The sequence below is a fragment of the Epinephelus moara genome, chromosome 16 (assembly GCF_006386435.1).
Source record: "Epinephelus moara isolate mb chromosome 16, YSFRI_EMoa_1.0, whole genome shotgun sequence".
Classification (NCBI taxonomy): Eukaryota; Metazoa; Chordata; class Actinopteri; order Perciformes; family Serranidae; genus Epinephelus; species Epinephelus moara.
Window position 1 is genome coordinate 7,988,809 of NC_065521.1, and position 16,811 is coordinate 8,005,619.

The 16,811-nt window shown below is 40.8% G+C and overlaps 1 protein-coding gene across 1 annotated transcript; it reads right to left on the minus strand.

The window, feature by feature from the left end:
• Positions 1-3,795: 3,795 nt before the first annotated feature.
• On the minus strand, positions 3,796-15,692 carry pex10 (peroxisomal biogenesis factor 10). The gene is made up of 6 exons (XM_050064706.1): positions 15,307-15,692; positions 13,211-13,291; positions 12,704-13,116; positions 7,312-7,478; positions 6,176-6,311; positions 3,796-4,182 (listed from the first exon to the last, which is right to left on the minus strand). The coding sequence occupies exons 1-6, from the start codon at positions 15,416-15,418 to the stop codon at positions 4,114-4,116; spliced, it is 978 nt and encodes a 325-aa protein (XP_049920663.1). The 5' UTR covers positions 15,419-15,692; the 3' UTR covers positions 3,796-4,113.
• Positions 15,693-16,811: the final 1,119 nt, after the last annotated feature.

Sequence of the window (16,811 nt, forward strand, 5' to 3'; positions counted from 1 at the left end):
TCTTCCCAGCATGTCCAGCATCATCTTATTTAGGCCAGGCTTAGCATCGACCGAAATCAGCCACCTTTGTAAAAATAAAAAGTAGTAATTTAACCACTTTAACCCTTACAGAAAAAACTAAACAGAGAAAATAGCAATAGCGTTATGTGATGTGATGATTTGATGTGAGCTTTTAGATCGGTAATTTTCATTGTTTGTCACAAAACATAGTCTGTAGGACTAAAGTGGTTAATGTATTTATTTAACAATTAGGCAACATGAAGAATACCGTTGCAATGTATGGGGATGCAGGAGAGGAAGATGTTGAGACTTTCTCAGGTAACTATATGCCTTTGGACCATGAAGGTGTAGCGTGAGGGCAAATTCTCTCTGCTCTCTGGTATACTCATGGCCCTTTTTGGCCAAGAGGTCTACCCGAAGATCTGAAATTAAGTTAGCACAAACTAATTAGTAAGACCCCTTTAAATAACAAGGAAGGAGGAGTCTAACACAGAGTGTAAACATTAAGTAGGCTACCTATATAAAATATTCAAATTAGTATTTCCATTTTACCCGAGTAGAATTCCGGTCTGTCTTTCAGCATTTGTCACAAGTCAGCCAACATGGTTGTGTTGGTCACTCTTGCATGAACAGCACGCCCAAGCTGATCCCACAAGTGTTCAATGGGGTTGTGGTCAGGACTGCTGGCAGGCCATTCCATCCTCTCCACTCCCAAATTCTGATTCTCTGATAAACCCCGCTCTGTGGGGGCGAGCGTTGTCATCTTAGAGGACAGAGGTTGGTCCCAGACTGTGGAGATATGAGATTGCCACTGGTTGCACAATTTCATCTCGATATCTCTCTACATCGAGATTGCCTCCAATGATGACATGCCTAGTTTTTCTAGTGAGGGAGATGCCACCCCCACACCATCACACTGCCTCCACCAAAAGATGTTACTCTATCAGTGCAGCAATCAGCAAAGCGTTCTCCGCGTCTTCTCCACATTTTGACCCTACAATCCAACTGCCATAGGCAGAATCTGAACTCATTGCTGAACATAACATTCCTCCACATGTTCAGGTTCCAGTGCATGTGTTGCCGACACCAGCGCAAATGGGCCTGACAGTGAAGGGCAGTCATGGCAGGCCTCCCAGCAGCACTATGTGACCGGAGGTTGACTGTGTGCAGTCTGTTTCGGATTGTATGGGCAGAGAGCCGTCGGCCATATCGTCCTGCAAAGCCTTAACTGCAAATCTGTAAAAGACTGCCTACGGTTCCTAAGTGCTGACAGGATGAAGAAACTGTCTTCTTGAGGTGCCGTCTTCATGGGACGCCCACTTTGCGGCCTGTCTCTGACATCCCCTGTTATATAGAACTTGGCCTTCAGTTTGCAGATGGTACTAGGGCCCACTCCAAATAATGCCGCAACTTGGTTTTGCGGAACACCAGCTGAAGTTGCCCTATCACCAACCCATATCCAGATCAGTTAAATGTGGCATGCTGATTCTTGGAGCAGACGCTAACTGACCACTGTAGCAGGACCCATGCTCACAGGTGCTGACATTCAGGTGCCAATCAGCAGCAGATACGTTTTTGAAGGAGACATAATGCTAGGTCACTTATGTGAGCCATTAATATAGTGAGAAAATGCTGATAATAAACATACCTGGCAAGTTGCAAAAATATTGATTCTGAAAACAGATGAAGGCAGATTAGGCCATGAAAGCAGATGAGGGAAACGTGATGCTGGTCTGCAGTGCGCTCGATTTGTGTGTGGCTGACACAAGGGAAGGTGAAGAGGGAGGGGCAGGGGCTCAACTCAGATGCAGTTGTAAGACATATAACACACTTTTAAATTGTGAATGAATTAATGTCATGGGCCAAATTTAAAAACTAAAATATAATCATATAATATAAAAATAATATAGTCAAAGGGCAAAAGGGCAGATGCTTGAGTTCCACCTGGAGTCTACCTGTGCACGTACCTGCTGTACATTGTATACCCGTCATCCAGCCCAACTACCTCAATGTGAATCCAGTGTGGTACGTAGACTTTCATTAACTGAAAGAAAAGTTTCTGAATATCATCCAGGCAGCAATTACGTTGTCACCACAACATTATTATGAACGCAATTTAGTAATATACAAATTTACTTCTAGGTGATACTGTTTTCTAATTTTGGTTTGTTTCTCTGTCATACTGTCCCTGTCACTATGAGGGAAGTCTGCATTTTAATTAATGTATATGAGTTCAATGACATGTCATTTAAAATCTCATGTCATTTGTTTTCACTAATGAATATATTCATCTGGATGCACTCACTTATATTAGTTATATAGTTATATTTAGTGTTTGCTGCATTATACAAACCACTAAATACTAACCACTCATTTCTAGTTTGGTAGTGTTAATGGTGTCCCAGCCTGCAGTCTCTTTCTGTCCACTAGATGGAGATCATTCTCCAGCAAACAACATCCACAGCTTTACTGTCAAAATCAGAGAGGAAAGTTTCATATTTTCAAATTAATACCATTTTAGGGTGTAATTCACCAACTGCCTGGCTGTTAATGATGAGGAGAAAGAAGAGGAAGAGCAGCAGACATCCATCATAGCAGTGTTTCTAATAGACATGATTGAGCTCGGGGATCAGTGCTAGTCAGGCAGCATCTGCTTCCACCGTCAGCCATATTCTCCATGGAGGGGAAAACCAGATTATCCAAATGACAGCAGTGTAAATGAACTGGCTGGTTGTCAACAGGACAGAGAATATGCCACCAGAGTGTTGGGACTCGATGTTTGGGTGTAAACACTTTTGAGTGCTGCCAGCTGGTCTGGGGCGTGAGAAAGCTCTAGGTAATCATTAATATGTTGAGTTTCACTGCTAATGCTCCTTTTATAGAGCATCTGTTTGGTTTCAGCAGGGTGTTCTGACGATACATAGTTGTTTGACTTCAGCAAAGCGTTATCTTTACATTCAGTTTCATAGTCTGTCTACCTTCCACTGACTTTTTTATACACAAGACATTTCTCTTAAATTTTATTGATTGTTAAAATCCTTGTTAGTGAGCACTTCTCCTTTTCCAAGATAATTCATCCACTTGACAGGTGTGGCATATCAAGATGCTGATTAAACAGCATCATTTCAATCAGGAGAGACTCGTTCTTAGAGAAAAGAATATTCATTTTCATGTGCACAAAAGTATGAGACATGTGGAAAGTCTTTGGTCATTAGACCCCATCGTGATGTCAAATACTTCAGGAGGGCGGTAAAGACGTGGCAGATTATTGGAGACATCTTAAAGCAGTGAAATGCACATTCAGTTTGAGGGGAACCATTCTGATTGACATTCCTGCAGTCAGCATGCCAATGGCAAGCTCCTTCAAAACTTGTGACAGCTGTAGCATTTTGTTGTGTGATAAAACTGCATATTTTAGAGGAGCCTTTTATTGTGACCACCCCATGGCACACCTGTGTAGTAATGATGCTGATTAATCAGCAGCTTGATATGCCACACCTGTCAGCTGGGTGGATTATCTCAGAAAAAGTGCTCACTAATTTTAACAAATTTGTTAGTATAATTTTAGAGAAATATATTGAGTGCATAAAAAAGTCTGAGATCTTACACCTGTAAAAAAAAAAAAAATAGGTAGAAAAACAAAAGTATAGTGTTTACGTTTTGTTACATACAGACACTTTTTCTACCAAAAAGAACAGTAATCTGTAAATGTTCCGCTTATAATCACTGTAGAGCAACACCACCTCGAATCATATTCATATTTAACTAACCTAATAAACAAAATAGACAAATATTTTGACATTTCTCACATTTTATTAGCATATGTTAAAGATTAAATTAAATTAAATTAAAAGTGATATTTACAACATCTGACTGATACAATCTAATGTTTAATTCTCAATCAACAACAAAAGAAGCAAAAAAAAGGATGAAAAGAATATACAGGTTAATATTTTTAGAAACTACAGTATGTTGGCACAAAGTTCTGTGTGACTGCTGGAAACCGCTGATATGTCTCCACATGTTCCTGAGGCCGGCCTGACAGCACAGGCATTACAAAGCATTACAGTCCACCACTGTGTTTGTTTGGGTGCATTATCAGGCTCTGTAGTTCTAGCTGTAGTTCCTCAGGTACACCAGTCTGTGAGGCTGGAACTTCTCCCGACACAGGGGGCACTCCGCCTGTGAGAAGCACAAACACACATGTGACAATGTTATATTTGCATACATACACACACAAACTGATGTGGGAACACTCAAGCCTACATTAAGGGCAGGTGCAGGGAGGCAGATTCTGTAAAAAAACTAGAATTAGAGCCCCGCAGTTGCATGCCTCCATGTACCAGTCAAATTTCTCTTAACGTTTAAATCCATGTCTGTGAAAACATACATGCTTCACACACATCTTCCCCCCCGACAGCACAGAAGATCTATACAATCAGCACAGTTTCAAGGTGGACACCCAAGATTAGTGTCACCAATTCAGTATCTGACCAAATGTCTCCCCTTCTATTCCTGAGATATGACGTTAAATAATGGCCAAAAAAGTATTTTTGCAGAATGTTATGATGTCACAGTGAAGCTGACCTTTGACCTTTTGGATATATAATGTGACTGCTTCATTATTTTATCCCATTAGACATTTGTGTGAAGATTTGTCACAATTAGCATATGAATTCTTGAGTTATGTCCAAAAACAGATTTTGTGAGGACACACTGAACTTGACCTCTGACCACAAAATTCTGATAAATTTATTTTTCAGTCCAAGTGGACGTTTGTGTCAAATTTAAAGGAATACCTTGTTGGTGTTATTGAGATATTTTGTTTTCACAAGGACGGAACGGATGCATGTATGGACAACCCGAAAACATTATGCCCAGCAACATTTATGTCTCTGTGTCGGCGAGGCATAAAAAACAAGTATCTGCACACTAGATTCGTATGACATCTATTGCACGTCTGTCCGTCCTGGAAGAGGGATCCCTCCTCAGTTGCTCTTCCTGAGGTTTCTACCATTTTTTTCCCCATTAAAGGGTTTTTTTTGGGGAGTTTTTCCTTATCCGCTGCGAGGGTCATAAGGACAGAGGGATGTCGTATGCTGTAAATTGTGATTTGTGATATTGGGCTTTATAAATAAAATTGATTGATTGATTGATTGATTGAGCATTAATGTTAAAGCAGGATTTTACAGTTGGTTGAGATGGAGCTCATTTTCAACTATTAGTTAATGATTATTTTCATTATTGATTCACCTGCTGATTATTTCTCCATTAATCGATTGTTTGGTTTGTAAAAATGCTAGAAATTGTGAGAGATAGTGTCACACTTACCCAAAGCCCAAAGTCATACCTTTATAATGTTTGTTTTGTCAAACCAACAGTTCAAACCTCAACATAAAAAATACTAAATAATAAAAAACAAAAGCAGCAAAAAAATCCTCACATTAGTGAAGCTGGAACCATGAAATGTTTTTGCATTAAAAACAACGTAGATGATTATGAAAATAATGGCAAATTTATTTTCTGTCAATTCAATAACTGACTCAGCTGTACTTGTACATTTTTATATGTTTCAATTGCAAAATCTTGATTTGTAAAGTAACTAGTAACTGAAGCTGTCAGATAAATTTAGTTGAGGAGAGGCAGACGGTGGCATGTTAAGAAAAGACTGCTGCGGCTTATGTTATATTATCTTTATGAGTTTGTGAATATGACTTGACTTGTGACTTGCTTGACATGACCGATGACTCGACTGAACTTACTGGTCTCATAGCAAGGACTTGATTTGCTAAATTTTCACCACAGTGACTTGGGACTTGCTTGAGATTTGAAGGTTTTGACTTGAGACTTGCTTATGACTTGCACGTGTCACTTAATCCCACCTCTGAATATAACTGAAAATTACACCTCTAGAAGAGTAGCAAAATTAACCTATAGACCAACATGCATAACTAGTCAAAATATTCTCAGCAGTTAACTGATGAGTGGTTTAGCATTGATATCCCTCTGGGAAATATATAATAGATATAGACCTCGAACCATAATTGCGCAATACCTCAAAATGACTGTTGTTAATTCCCAACAATTAGTTATGTAACACAGTTTGAGATAGTGATTGGGTGTGACAGCTGATTTAAAATAGCATGAATTGTGCTCATCATGAAATAAGCCTGACCTTGGTGTTGCACCACTCTGTGATGCACTCCCAGCAGAAGAGGTGTCCACAGGGAGTGGAGGTAGAGTGTCTCCTCTCCTCCAGGCACAGGATACAGCTAGCAGCTCTGGGGCCAGACCTGTGTGTGTGCTGAGGACTGGAGACAGACAGTACAAAGAGGTCGAATCATGGATCTCATTCTTTTACTGCTACACCATACCTCTACCACTAAATGTCCAGTAGTTCTCACACTGGCTTGATCTTGATCTGGTTAGTGATGAAATCTTAAATCAGCATTCACAATTTTATTTATGAGTGCTTGCAGACCAAAAGAAATGACCTGATTATAACCATTTCAACTGACTGTTGCCAGGTCTGTGCTGTCCAGAGCAGACATCTAAGCAGCTACTGACAATTTTCCTCATGGAGGATGACTTCTAATGTCTTTGATTAGGACACTATTTGAGATACTGACAAAGTCTGTTCACTTCAACACTAAAAATATTAAACTGCAGAGTAAAGATCGGTTGTTTTAATCTAAAATTCTGTCCTTACACTAAGACTAGACAGAGGTGGGGTCTAATGGCCAAAATTCATGGGACACGGAAGCAATGCAACATGTCTGCCATGGCATGCCTGTAGTAGAGCTCCACTGTAATAATCAACTGAAGTTAATACACTGACCACGGAAGCCACCCTTGTCCAGTCTATCTTCACTTGGCTGGTTTATTTATTTTTCTCTAAAACTACATAGAGCTGTGTAAAAAAAAAAACAAGTGTGGTGTGTTTAAAATGATTTGAATGAATACTTCAATGTACCAGAGGTAACATGAAGCTGCAGAACAACCCTGTCTGTGTTTTTACATTACAATAAATCAATCAAATCAGTGCATCCTGTAGTTAAAATAATCCAGTAATTACTTTAGTACCAGTTAATATAGCCCACACCTCCAAACCCTGGATAAAAAACTGCATTATCACTTGTCTCATCTCAGTATGCACACAGTGAAGCTGACAGCAACCACATGCTACAGAGACATAGTCTCACAGGTAAAAACCCCACTAAGCCTCGCCTACGCATCGTGTACGTGCCCCATGTATATTGACTATAAGTGGACGTCCTACACATGTCCTCTGGTGTGGGCCTGGTGCTGTACCTGAGGTTCCTGTAGAGCTTCCATTCCTGTCTGGCTCTCTGCTTCTGTTTAAAGTTGTTGAGCTGCAGACACACAGTGATGAGAAGCTGGAGGAGGGACACCACCCCCAACAGCCTGTAGCTGCTTCTGATGGTCCCATCATCGCTGTTGAGCCCCATCACACGCAGCTACACACACACACACACACACACACACACACACTCAGTTAATAATAGACAGGCAGTTTAAGATCTGTAGGGGTGAGGATTTACATAAATGTTGGAGGATCATTTGGAAAATGTAGGACATATTCAATGTATTCAGGTTTTGAAGTAAAAACAGTATCCATTATCTCTTAAAATGAAATGTAATAAGTAATCAATCATCTTTATTCTGCAAGGTCACATACACGCATAGCTCAAACCAATGCAGTCCAATCCAACAGTACAACATTAAATCCTCCATCATGACAGTTACAATGTTCTGTTTGTGTTGAAACTGTTTTAGAAAAATGTTGATTCAACTCTGGGATCACTTTGGCCTGTTTGTAGTGGTGCTGAATTATACTGTGTTTTACTGGAAGCTGTTTGTTAATTAGCCCACACGTTCTTACAGTGCCGGCCCGTGGCAGAGGTAGTATAGGCGAATGTGAAGGGTGCCGTCATCCATAGGGGGCGCCACAAATGTTGGGAAAAAATAATCAATGAAAATGTTTTATCTTTTATTATTTTTTTGCTAATACTATTACTACTGTTATTTTGAAATATGACATAAAGCCACAGCAACTACATAGCAAAGCCTACCAAATAACAGAAAGGCCTTTTTATCTGGGTTCCTGCCACCCTGACTTTATGAACCTTAATGTGAAACTTTTCTGTTCTGTTCAATCTCTCAATCACTGTAAATGCTGTTTTTAGTAGTACTACTATTACAGTTGAGCTGTAAAATTATTATTTAGGTTTTTCTTCCTTTTTTCCTGACATTTTAGATATAGTGAGGGTACTTGATGTCATTGTTGTGATTATTGCCATTAGTAGTTTTCATTGGTTTTGTTTGTTTTAGATTATTGTTTTGTAGTTTTCCTGTTTCCTTGTTGTATTTTGTTCTTTTTTTTCCTTGGATTTTTAATTATATATTTGTTTTACACTATGATGTAATGTTTGCTTGTTGGGACCCCAGGAAAGCTCTCTGGTACCACTCAGCTACCACTACACCACTGAGAGGAGTGGATGTGGAAAGAAAGAACATGAAAACAAACAAATCCGTGGTGAAATCAGCTGGAGAAGAGCTAGTTATCGTTACCTCTAAGCAGCCAGTGGCTGCAACAAACAGGGAGGTTGCACTGATTTACACTGTGAAGCGTTCAAGATCTATTCAGTAAGAATGAGTATTCAGCGAAGGTAAATTATAATGTTCTCATAACGTGTTCAATGTAAACTTGTAAATGTAGCTTTTGGTGAGAAACTTGAATAAATCCAGCTGTTTGAAGGAGAAATGTGTTGATGTTTTCACAGCACTATAAAATAGATATTAGAGACAGAATTATGATGTATCATATAGCCTATAGTGAAAAGGCTTTTTGCTTATTCCTTAAGGTGCGGACACACCAAACCGACATCAAAGAACCAGCAGTGACTAAAGCCAACTGTTGCGTCGTCTATGTCGCCTCACGTCGTCCTGTGTCAGTTGCATTTGAACACACTACACGGACTACATCCGACGGCCAAGTAGCACGTACGTTCTGCACCTGTGTGAGAGAGAGCGGATTGAGAGAGTGGTACATCCTGTCAGCCGAGGGGTTTCCTATCTGCGCAGCCGAGCACTGCAGCACCTCCACGGACTATTACATCCAGACGGTCCCGGTGTTTCCTCCGCAGGCTCCACTTCACCCAGCTTCACTCAGCTGCCCGACAAACCCGCTGCTTCTTCCCACTTTAACCTGAATAACAAACCAGGGCTTGCTGCTCCGGTTGGATCCAAACGGAGAGCCGGGGCTAGCTCAGAGACTATCTGGCTGTGCTTCCCTCCGGTCATGCTGCGGCAAACATTCCGCTAGCCTCCCAGCTAGCTCCGGTTTGTTATTCAGGTTAAAGTGGGAAGAAGCAGTGGGTCTGTCGGGCAGCTAAGTGCAGCTGAGTGAAGTGGAGCCTGAGGAGGAAGCACCGGTTAGCCCCGGTTTCACTACAGGCAGATTCACTCGCTACAGGGGCGAGGAAATAAAACCTGAACAGCCAAACAGAGTGATCTCTCTCACCAACAAGCTCCGCCGCCGATTCAACATGCTCAATCGCCCGAAAAGCCGCCAACGCCAAAGTGCAGATGGTGCGGGACACACCGCAAAAACTAGGGCGACAGACGCTCACCGACGGCCCGACTTTGGTCGACGGCCAACCATCGGCTTGGTGTGTCAGGGCCTTTAAAGATGTTTTTCATGTGAAAGAATGTAAAAAATTGTTTCATAAATGTGTATTATTGAATTTGTGCTCATTCAAATGTAGTGTAATGAAGGGCTGAATGACTTTAAAACTGTTCATTCATTTTTTAATAGTGTAGATTTCTGTGTTTCCCTGGCACAAAAGAAGAATAAATAACAACAACAACAACAAAAGAAACATCAGTATAAAAACACTGATATCAGTTATTGGCCAAATTGTTATTGAAAACATTTGTATCAGTATCAGCCCAGAATTTCAAAATCAGTGCATTCCTAGTTTAATTTGTATATCTTATTATTATTTTACAATGTCATGTATTATTTCATTGTTTATTCTTCCGTACAAGTTAATTTGTAATTCTTTTTTTGTTTATTGATTATTGATTTATTTGATTATTATAACACATGTACTACATGTTACTGAAAGCAAATTAGCACATATCTTAATCATATTTTTTATTGTTAGCCAGGTTGTTTACTTGCATTTTGGTAATAAACATGTAGTACTTTGACTGTTGAGCTGCAGTAAATTTGGGTTTGGGAGGGTGGGGGCTTGCCTAGAGCACCAAATGTGCTGGGACTGCCATATTAAACATCAATTTCAAGGACTTTTCAGGGACTTTCCAGTTCAGTTCTCAAGTCAAGGATCCAACACAGCACAGGTTGAGACATGGATCAAGGTTAATTACTGTTACAAGATCACAGACGACGACAACAACAACAACAAAAAAAAAAAAAAAAAAAAAAAACTTGAATGAGACTTGAATGTATAAACACATCTTAATAATTGTGCTGTGCTACAGTGATGCAAACAACATCAAAATAACTTTAATATCTAAGGGGAACTTTCAATAATGCATGTCTAAATATGTCTATTTTCAAACACTTTCAAGGCCTTGATTTTTCCCCTCAGATTCAGAAACTGTCAAGGAGCTGTGGAAACCCTGTATGAATGTCACAGACAAAACATTAGACTGTGTAACTTTTAGCTAGGTCTACCTAATAAAGTGGCACCAGACTTTTATCACAGGAGACATTTTGACCTTTCATAGTAGGAGAAGCACAGGTGTTACTAATGACATTAACACTCACTCAGTTCTATTCAAGAATCCCAGTGAGTGTGACAGTAAGCACGCATGCACAATACCAGGATCTTGAAATTAAAGCAACAGCAGCATCGTTAATTTCATTTCTTAAACCTGTGCTTGTCCTGCTGTGACATGTCAAAATGGCTTCTGTGGAGAAAGTCCTATTGAGTGTATTTGATACTGCGTAAGAATCTGAGAGGTCCTGCAATAAACTGTGAAATTATGGGCAGCAAACTCTCTTCAAGACAGAGTTATTCATTACTGTAGATCCCATACTGGCATCCTGCCTGCGCAACTAATGGTAAACTAATTAACTACAATAGTAGTAGGAAATATGTCCCAAAATGTTGAAAAGCTGAAAAACAACAAACAACATGTATTTACTTGGATCCTCTTCCGTCTGCATCTGAGCAAATGAGAGGTGCAGATCATGCAGTTCACTGTCTGCTACGACATATGGAAACTACACCAGACTTCTTTACACTGATTTTACCTCTGCCTTCAACACACTCCAGCACCTCCAGGTGATCAAGAAACTACAGCCCCTCCAAGTTCCATCACTACCAATCCACTGAATCCATAACTTAATCTGAAAGAGACCACAAGCAATAAGGGGTGACAATTCACTGTCACGCACCATTATTCTCATTACCAGTGCTCCACAGGGGTGCGACTCAGTCTGTTTCTCTACACCCTCTCTACAAACAACTGTCAAAGTCCATCCAGTATTATCCTTTGGTTTAAATATGCTGACGACATGGCCATCCTTGCACTGCTCAATAAAAACTCCTCCACTGTTTCTGCCTATCAGCCTTCCATATACCATTTTAGCTCACTGTGCGATGATAACTTTTGCAACGCCCTCCTCACCGGCCTCCCCACCAAACTCATCAACAGACTGCAAATCATTCAGAACTCGTCTGCCCGGATCACCACCTGCATCAAATCATCTGACCACATCACCCCTGTTCTCATCCAACTTCACTGGCTCCCTGTACAATACCGCATCCACTACAAAAACCTTCTCCTCACCTACAAAGCTCTCCACAACCTAGCCCCCACTTACCTCTGTGACCTCCTTCAGGAATACACCCCCTCCCGCACCCTCCGCTCAACCTCTGCTGGACTCCTCACCATCCCCACCTCACGCCTCAGTACCATGGGTGCCCGAGCCTTCAGCTGCTCAGCACCCAGACTCTAGAACTCCCTCCCCCCACACATAAGACAGTCAGACTCCATCACATCATTCAAATCCCAACTCAAAACCCACCTGTTCAAACTGGCATATTCACTCTAACTGGACACTGTGCACTACACTTGTTTTTATGTTGATGTTTTGTTTTAATGATGTCTTTTATCTTCTATGCTCTGTAAGGTGACCTTGGGTGACTTGAAAGGCGCCTCCAAATAATATTTATTATATTATTATTATTATTATTATTATTATTATTAACTGGTCAACTGAACCTGATATTACCAACTTTTCAGCACAAGGTGAGGAGTTTCACCACTTGTCAATGTCATGTTGGCCGATTCCGATAATTTATTTTAAAGCCAACATCAGCCGATACCGATGACGTACTACTTATTATTGTGCGGCCCTATACATTGTGTAACTAAAAGTTGGACCAATAAAAAAATAAATAAATAACAAACTCAAACTGCCTTTAACTTCATAAATCACAGTGAATACATTATGGAGGTGGTACAAACACTCATACTCTATTTGGTTGAGAAAGTGCATTTACATGAGTGAAGTGTGAATGCAGACATGGCTATAGATGTTAATTTATGGCTGGGCCTACTCATCTATTTGTCAAATACATTGTAAAAACAAAGTTTTTATTAAGTCTAATATGTGAGACATACACATGTAAAAAAAATCACTTACGTAGCTGATACCAGCCGCCCTCTTGGACAGATGATAGAAAGAGCCGCTGATGTAGAATAGAGCCACGTGGAGTCGGTGCAGGAGGGTCAGGCCCTGATGGAGGACAAACACAGCTGGCAGGCACGCTCTCCTCTGGGGCTCTGTCAGCAGCCCCACGGCCCTCTGCATCCATCTCCTCAGCCAAGACTCCAGGCTCCACAGCCCAGATGCTGCCTGCCGCTGCCTGACACCGCTGCGGCTCTCCTGTCCACATTCCAGCTCGTTCTCCAGGCACACCAGGACCTTGTCCAGGAGGTAAGGAAAGAAGGAATGGCAGAGGATGAAGAGGCCTCGTCTGGCCCGAGAGGGGATTTGACGTTTAGTGGGATCCACCTGGATGACATTGACATACTCCTCTCCCAGGGTTTGGTAACCTGGGGAGAAAAATGATACATATAGTTATTACTTAATCATAATACTATTAATTAAACATACATAAGTAAAGTTGTTGCTTTAGTCTGCTACTACCTGAGAATGTTGTTAAACCATAGTATGCAAGGTCTGACAGCAGCTCGATCTCTCTCCTCCAGTCCAGCCATCGTTTGGATCCTACAGGAAGTTCAACAAACTTTAAAAGAGAACAAGAGCTGGATTTCCTACACAGACCAGACCACATCAACAAAGCTTCAGATTTGAACTGCTGCTTCATCACTTTGACGTACAAAAATAGCTTTTATTTTAATGATGACCAGTTCATCTTTGGTTTGAAAAAAATGGTCAGTGACCACTGAATTGAATAATCAAGACTTAGACATACAGTGTTAGGTTTGGGTCTCACAAACATCCACACAAGCTCGGACGTAGTTCACTGTTGTGTGGAAAATGGATACCAAATATCAGTGTATCTCCCACTGCCCCAGACGAAGGAGTTCAACTTGAACTGTTCCAGTATCTCGGGGTCTTGTTCACGAGTGGGGGTAGAATGGAGCATGAGATGGATAGGCAGTAAAGGCCCGTTGTCTGCAGTGATGCGGCCACTGTGCCAGACTGTCGTGGTGAAGAGGGAGCTGAGCTGGAAGGCAAAGCTTTCGATTTACTGGTCCATCTACGCCCCAACCCTTACCTATGGTCATGAGCTTTGGGTAATGACTAAAAGAATGAGATCACGGATACAAGAGGCCAAAATGAGTTTCCTCCATGGGGTGGCTGGGCTCAGCCTTAGAGACAGGGTGAGAAGATCACACATCCAGAGGGAACTCGGAGTAGAGCCACTGCTCGCATTGAAAGGGGTCAGTTGAGGTGGTTCTGACATCTGATCAGGATGCCTCCTATTAGAGGTGTTTCGGGCACTTGCAACTGGTAGGAGGCCCCGAGGCAGGCCGAGAACACACTGGAGGGATTACATCTCATCTGACCTGGGAACGACTCGGGATCCCCCAGGAGGAGCTGGAAAGCATCGGTGGGGAGAGGGACGTCTGGAATACTTTGCTCAGTCTGCTGCCCCAGATAAGTGGATGAATATGGATGGATATTGGTGTGTCCTTTTACCATGCTTAACCTACGATAACCAATACATGACTGTTTTTGTAACTTTTACTCTTCCACTCTGCATTTACCAAGTGACAAAGCAGCATTTATATCAGTTGATATGTCAGAGAATCTGAATCAGAAAGGCTTTACTGATCCCCAGGATCAACATAGTGAAAGTAAAGCAGGGAAAATATAAAATATGTGCAATATGCTACAATGTTAACACTAGTAGGGATGCACAATATTGGATCTTTTGCTGACATCCAATATGCCGATATGTAACAACTCATTTGACCAATAACGGACACAAATATATACACTTTTTTTCCCTAACTTATTTTAGTGATCATCAAGTCTCTTCTGTGGTGGAATTCACTTCATATTACACATGCATACTCATATGGTAGTGGCCCACCAGCAGGTGGAGACATGAAATACAATATTTTTTGATGTATGCAAAATTCATTAATTGTGCAAATTAAGAAAAAGCATGTTGGCCGGCTCTGATAGTTCATCTCAAAGCCAATATTGGCCGATACCAATGACATGCTGATATAATCGTGCATCTTTAAACACAAGTATGTAAAATATTTTAAAAAACTAAAATATGCATGATGTACTGAGTATATAAGGTGTGCAATATAAAATATGTGCCTTATGCCATATTACAATGTATAAAACTAGTGTGAAGTTAGAAATATAATATGTGCATAATGTGACAATGTACAACACAATATATACATCAGGAGAAATAAGAATAAGAAATATATTCGATACATACCATATGTGCAACATCTGTTAAATATACATTCAGAAGTAGTATTGCTGTTGCTTCAATTACTTCACCAATTAAGACAGTGTAATAAAATTACTGAACAATTATTGTACATCGATATCAGTTTTTAAGATATGTTGGGCCATTATTTCCCCACTCTACAATCTACTAAAACACAACGTGGACAGCAGGAGCCATGACAGCGTGAGGCAGCATCTAATTTGCTCTAAAGCTAACGTTGCATATTAGTTAGGTGAGCTAGTTAAAGAAGACAAACGGTAACGTTCATTCCCAGTGAGCTGAACTTGAACAAACTTACCAGCAAGTGTTTGAACAGCTTCGTTTGCGTTGTTTCTCAGGAAGCTTTGATAATATTCGTCCTTTTGACTGGACCGAATCAACTGGGACTGGTTCGCAGGAGCGAGCGGCATTGTAACCCTACGCTAACAACAGAGAGCTCATCTTTCAGTTTGACAGCATGTTGTTGTCAACCCAGTAAAACACTTAGTTGACGTTATCCTGTAGCCTACAAACTGCTGAATGCTCAGACTAATAAACATGAAAGATGATACTGGGCTGCAGAAAATACACAGCACACCGATAACAGCATCTAAATTAACTACTGTCTTGTTTCCATGGTGTCACACTCAGTCTTCATATTCTGCATGGGTTTCATATTCTATTCTACGGCTCTGGCTAAGTCCAGGAAATAAATAGGAAGTTGATGCACTGTAAGAAACAAAACAGACAACATATAATAAACTCACAGTGCCCCTCACTGGCCGGAGGAGGCATTACATGCACACCTTCAACCTAGAAACAAGCTCCCTTATAAACTCTTGTATTTCCAAAGAGGATATTTGAAAAGGAATAAAACTTTAATTTCATCATCATTTCACATAGATTTTAATGATTTAAGATTCATTTTCCTGTCATTTTATTCTGAGGTCATAAGACAAAACTATACAGGCACAGCACAGACAGACTTCAGGTGGTGCTTGAGGACTGTTGGTCTGTGGGTAAATAAGTGCCCTTTTTGCAAGACTTTTTTTTTCTTTTTCCTTTTTGAATTCTATATTTTAGTTTTTAATTTTGGCCCATGACATCAATTCTCAATTAAATGTGTGTTGTATGTTTGACAATGAATTTTGTTTTCCTTTACATAAATCAACATTTCCACCATAAATTAATGCAGAAAACTTTACCAGACTGCAGGAAATGAAGTGTTTGAGGCTCAAAATTTCCTGGGGGAGGACCCCCAGACACCCCCACTTAATATGTGTTCCCAGCAATGTTCAAATGATATGACACCCTTGTCTGCATCACTATATAGGTATTAAAATAAATTAATGAATATGTTAGCAAGTCAAAGATCTGATATTGTATGTGACTTTATCTTTTTATCAATAATCATGAGAAGGTTGCCCTTTTTTTTTTTTTTTTTTGTTTGAGCACCTGCCCACCATCATAAAGTTTGCGACACCACACTGGTCGGGCTCATAACAGGGGAGGATGAGACAGCCTACAGAGCAGAGGTCCACAACCTGCTCACATGGTGTACAGAGAACAACCTGACACTCAACACCAAGAAAACCAAGGAGCTCATTGTAGACTTCAGGAAGCGGGGTACCGACCCAGTCCCTCTGTCCATCAATGGAGACACTGTGGAGAGGGTCCACAGCTTCAAATTCCTGGGTGCCATCATCTCTGACCAACTGACCTGGTCAGACAACACTATGGCAGCAGTGAAGAAGGCACAACAGTGACTCTACTTTCTCAGGCTTCTCAAAAAAAGTGACCTGTCTGTGAAGTTCCTGGTGCTCT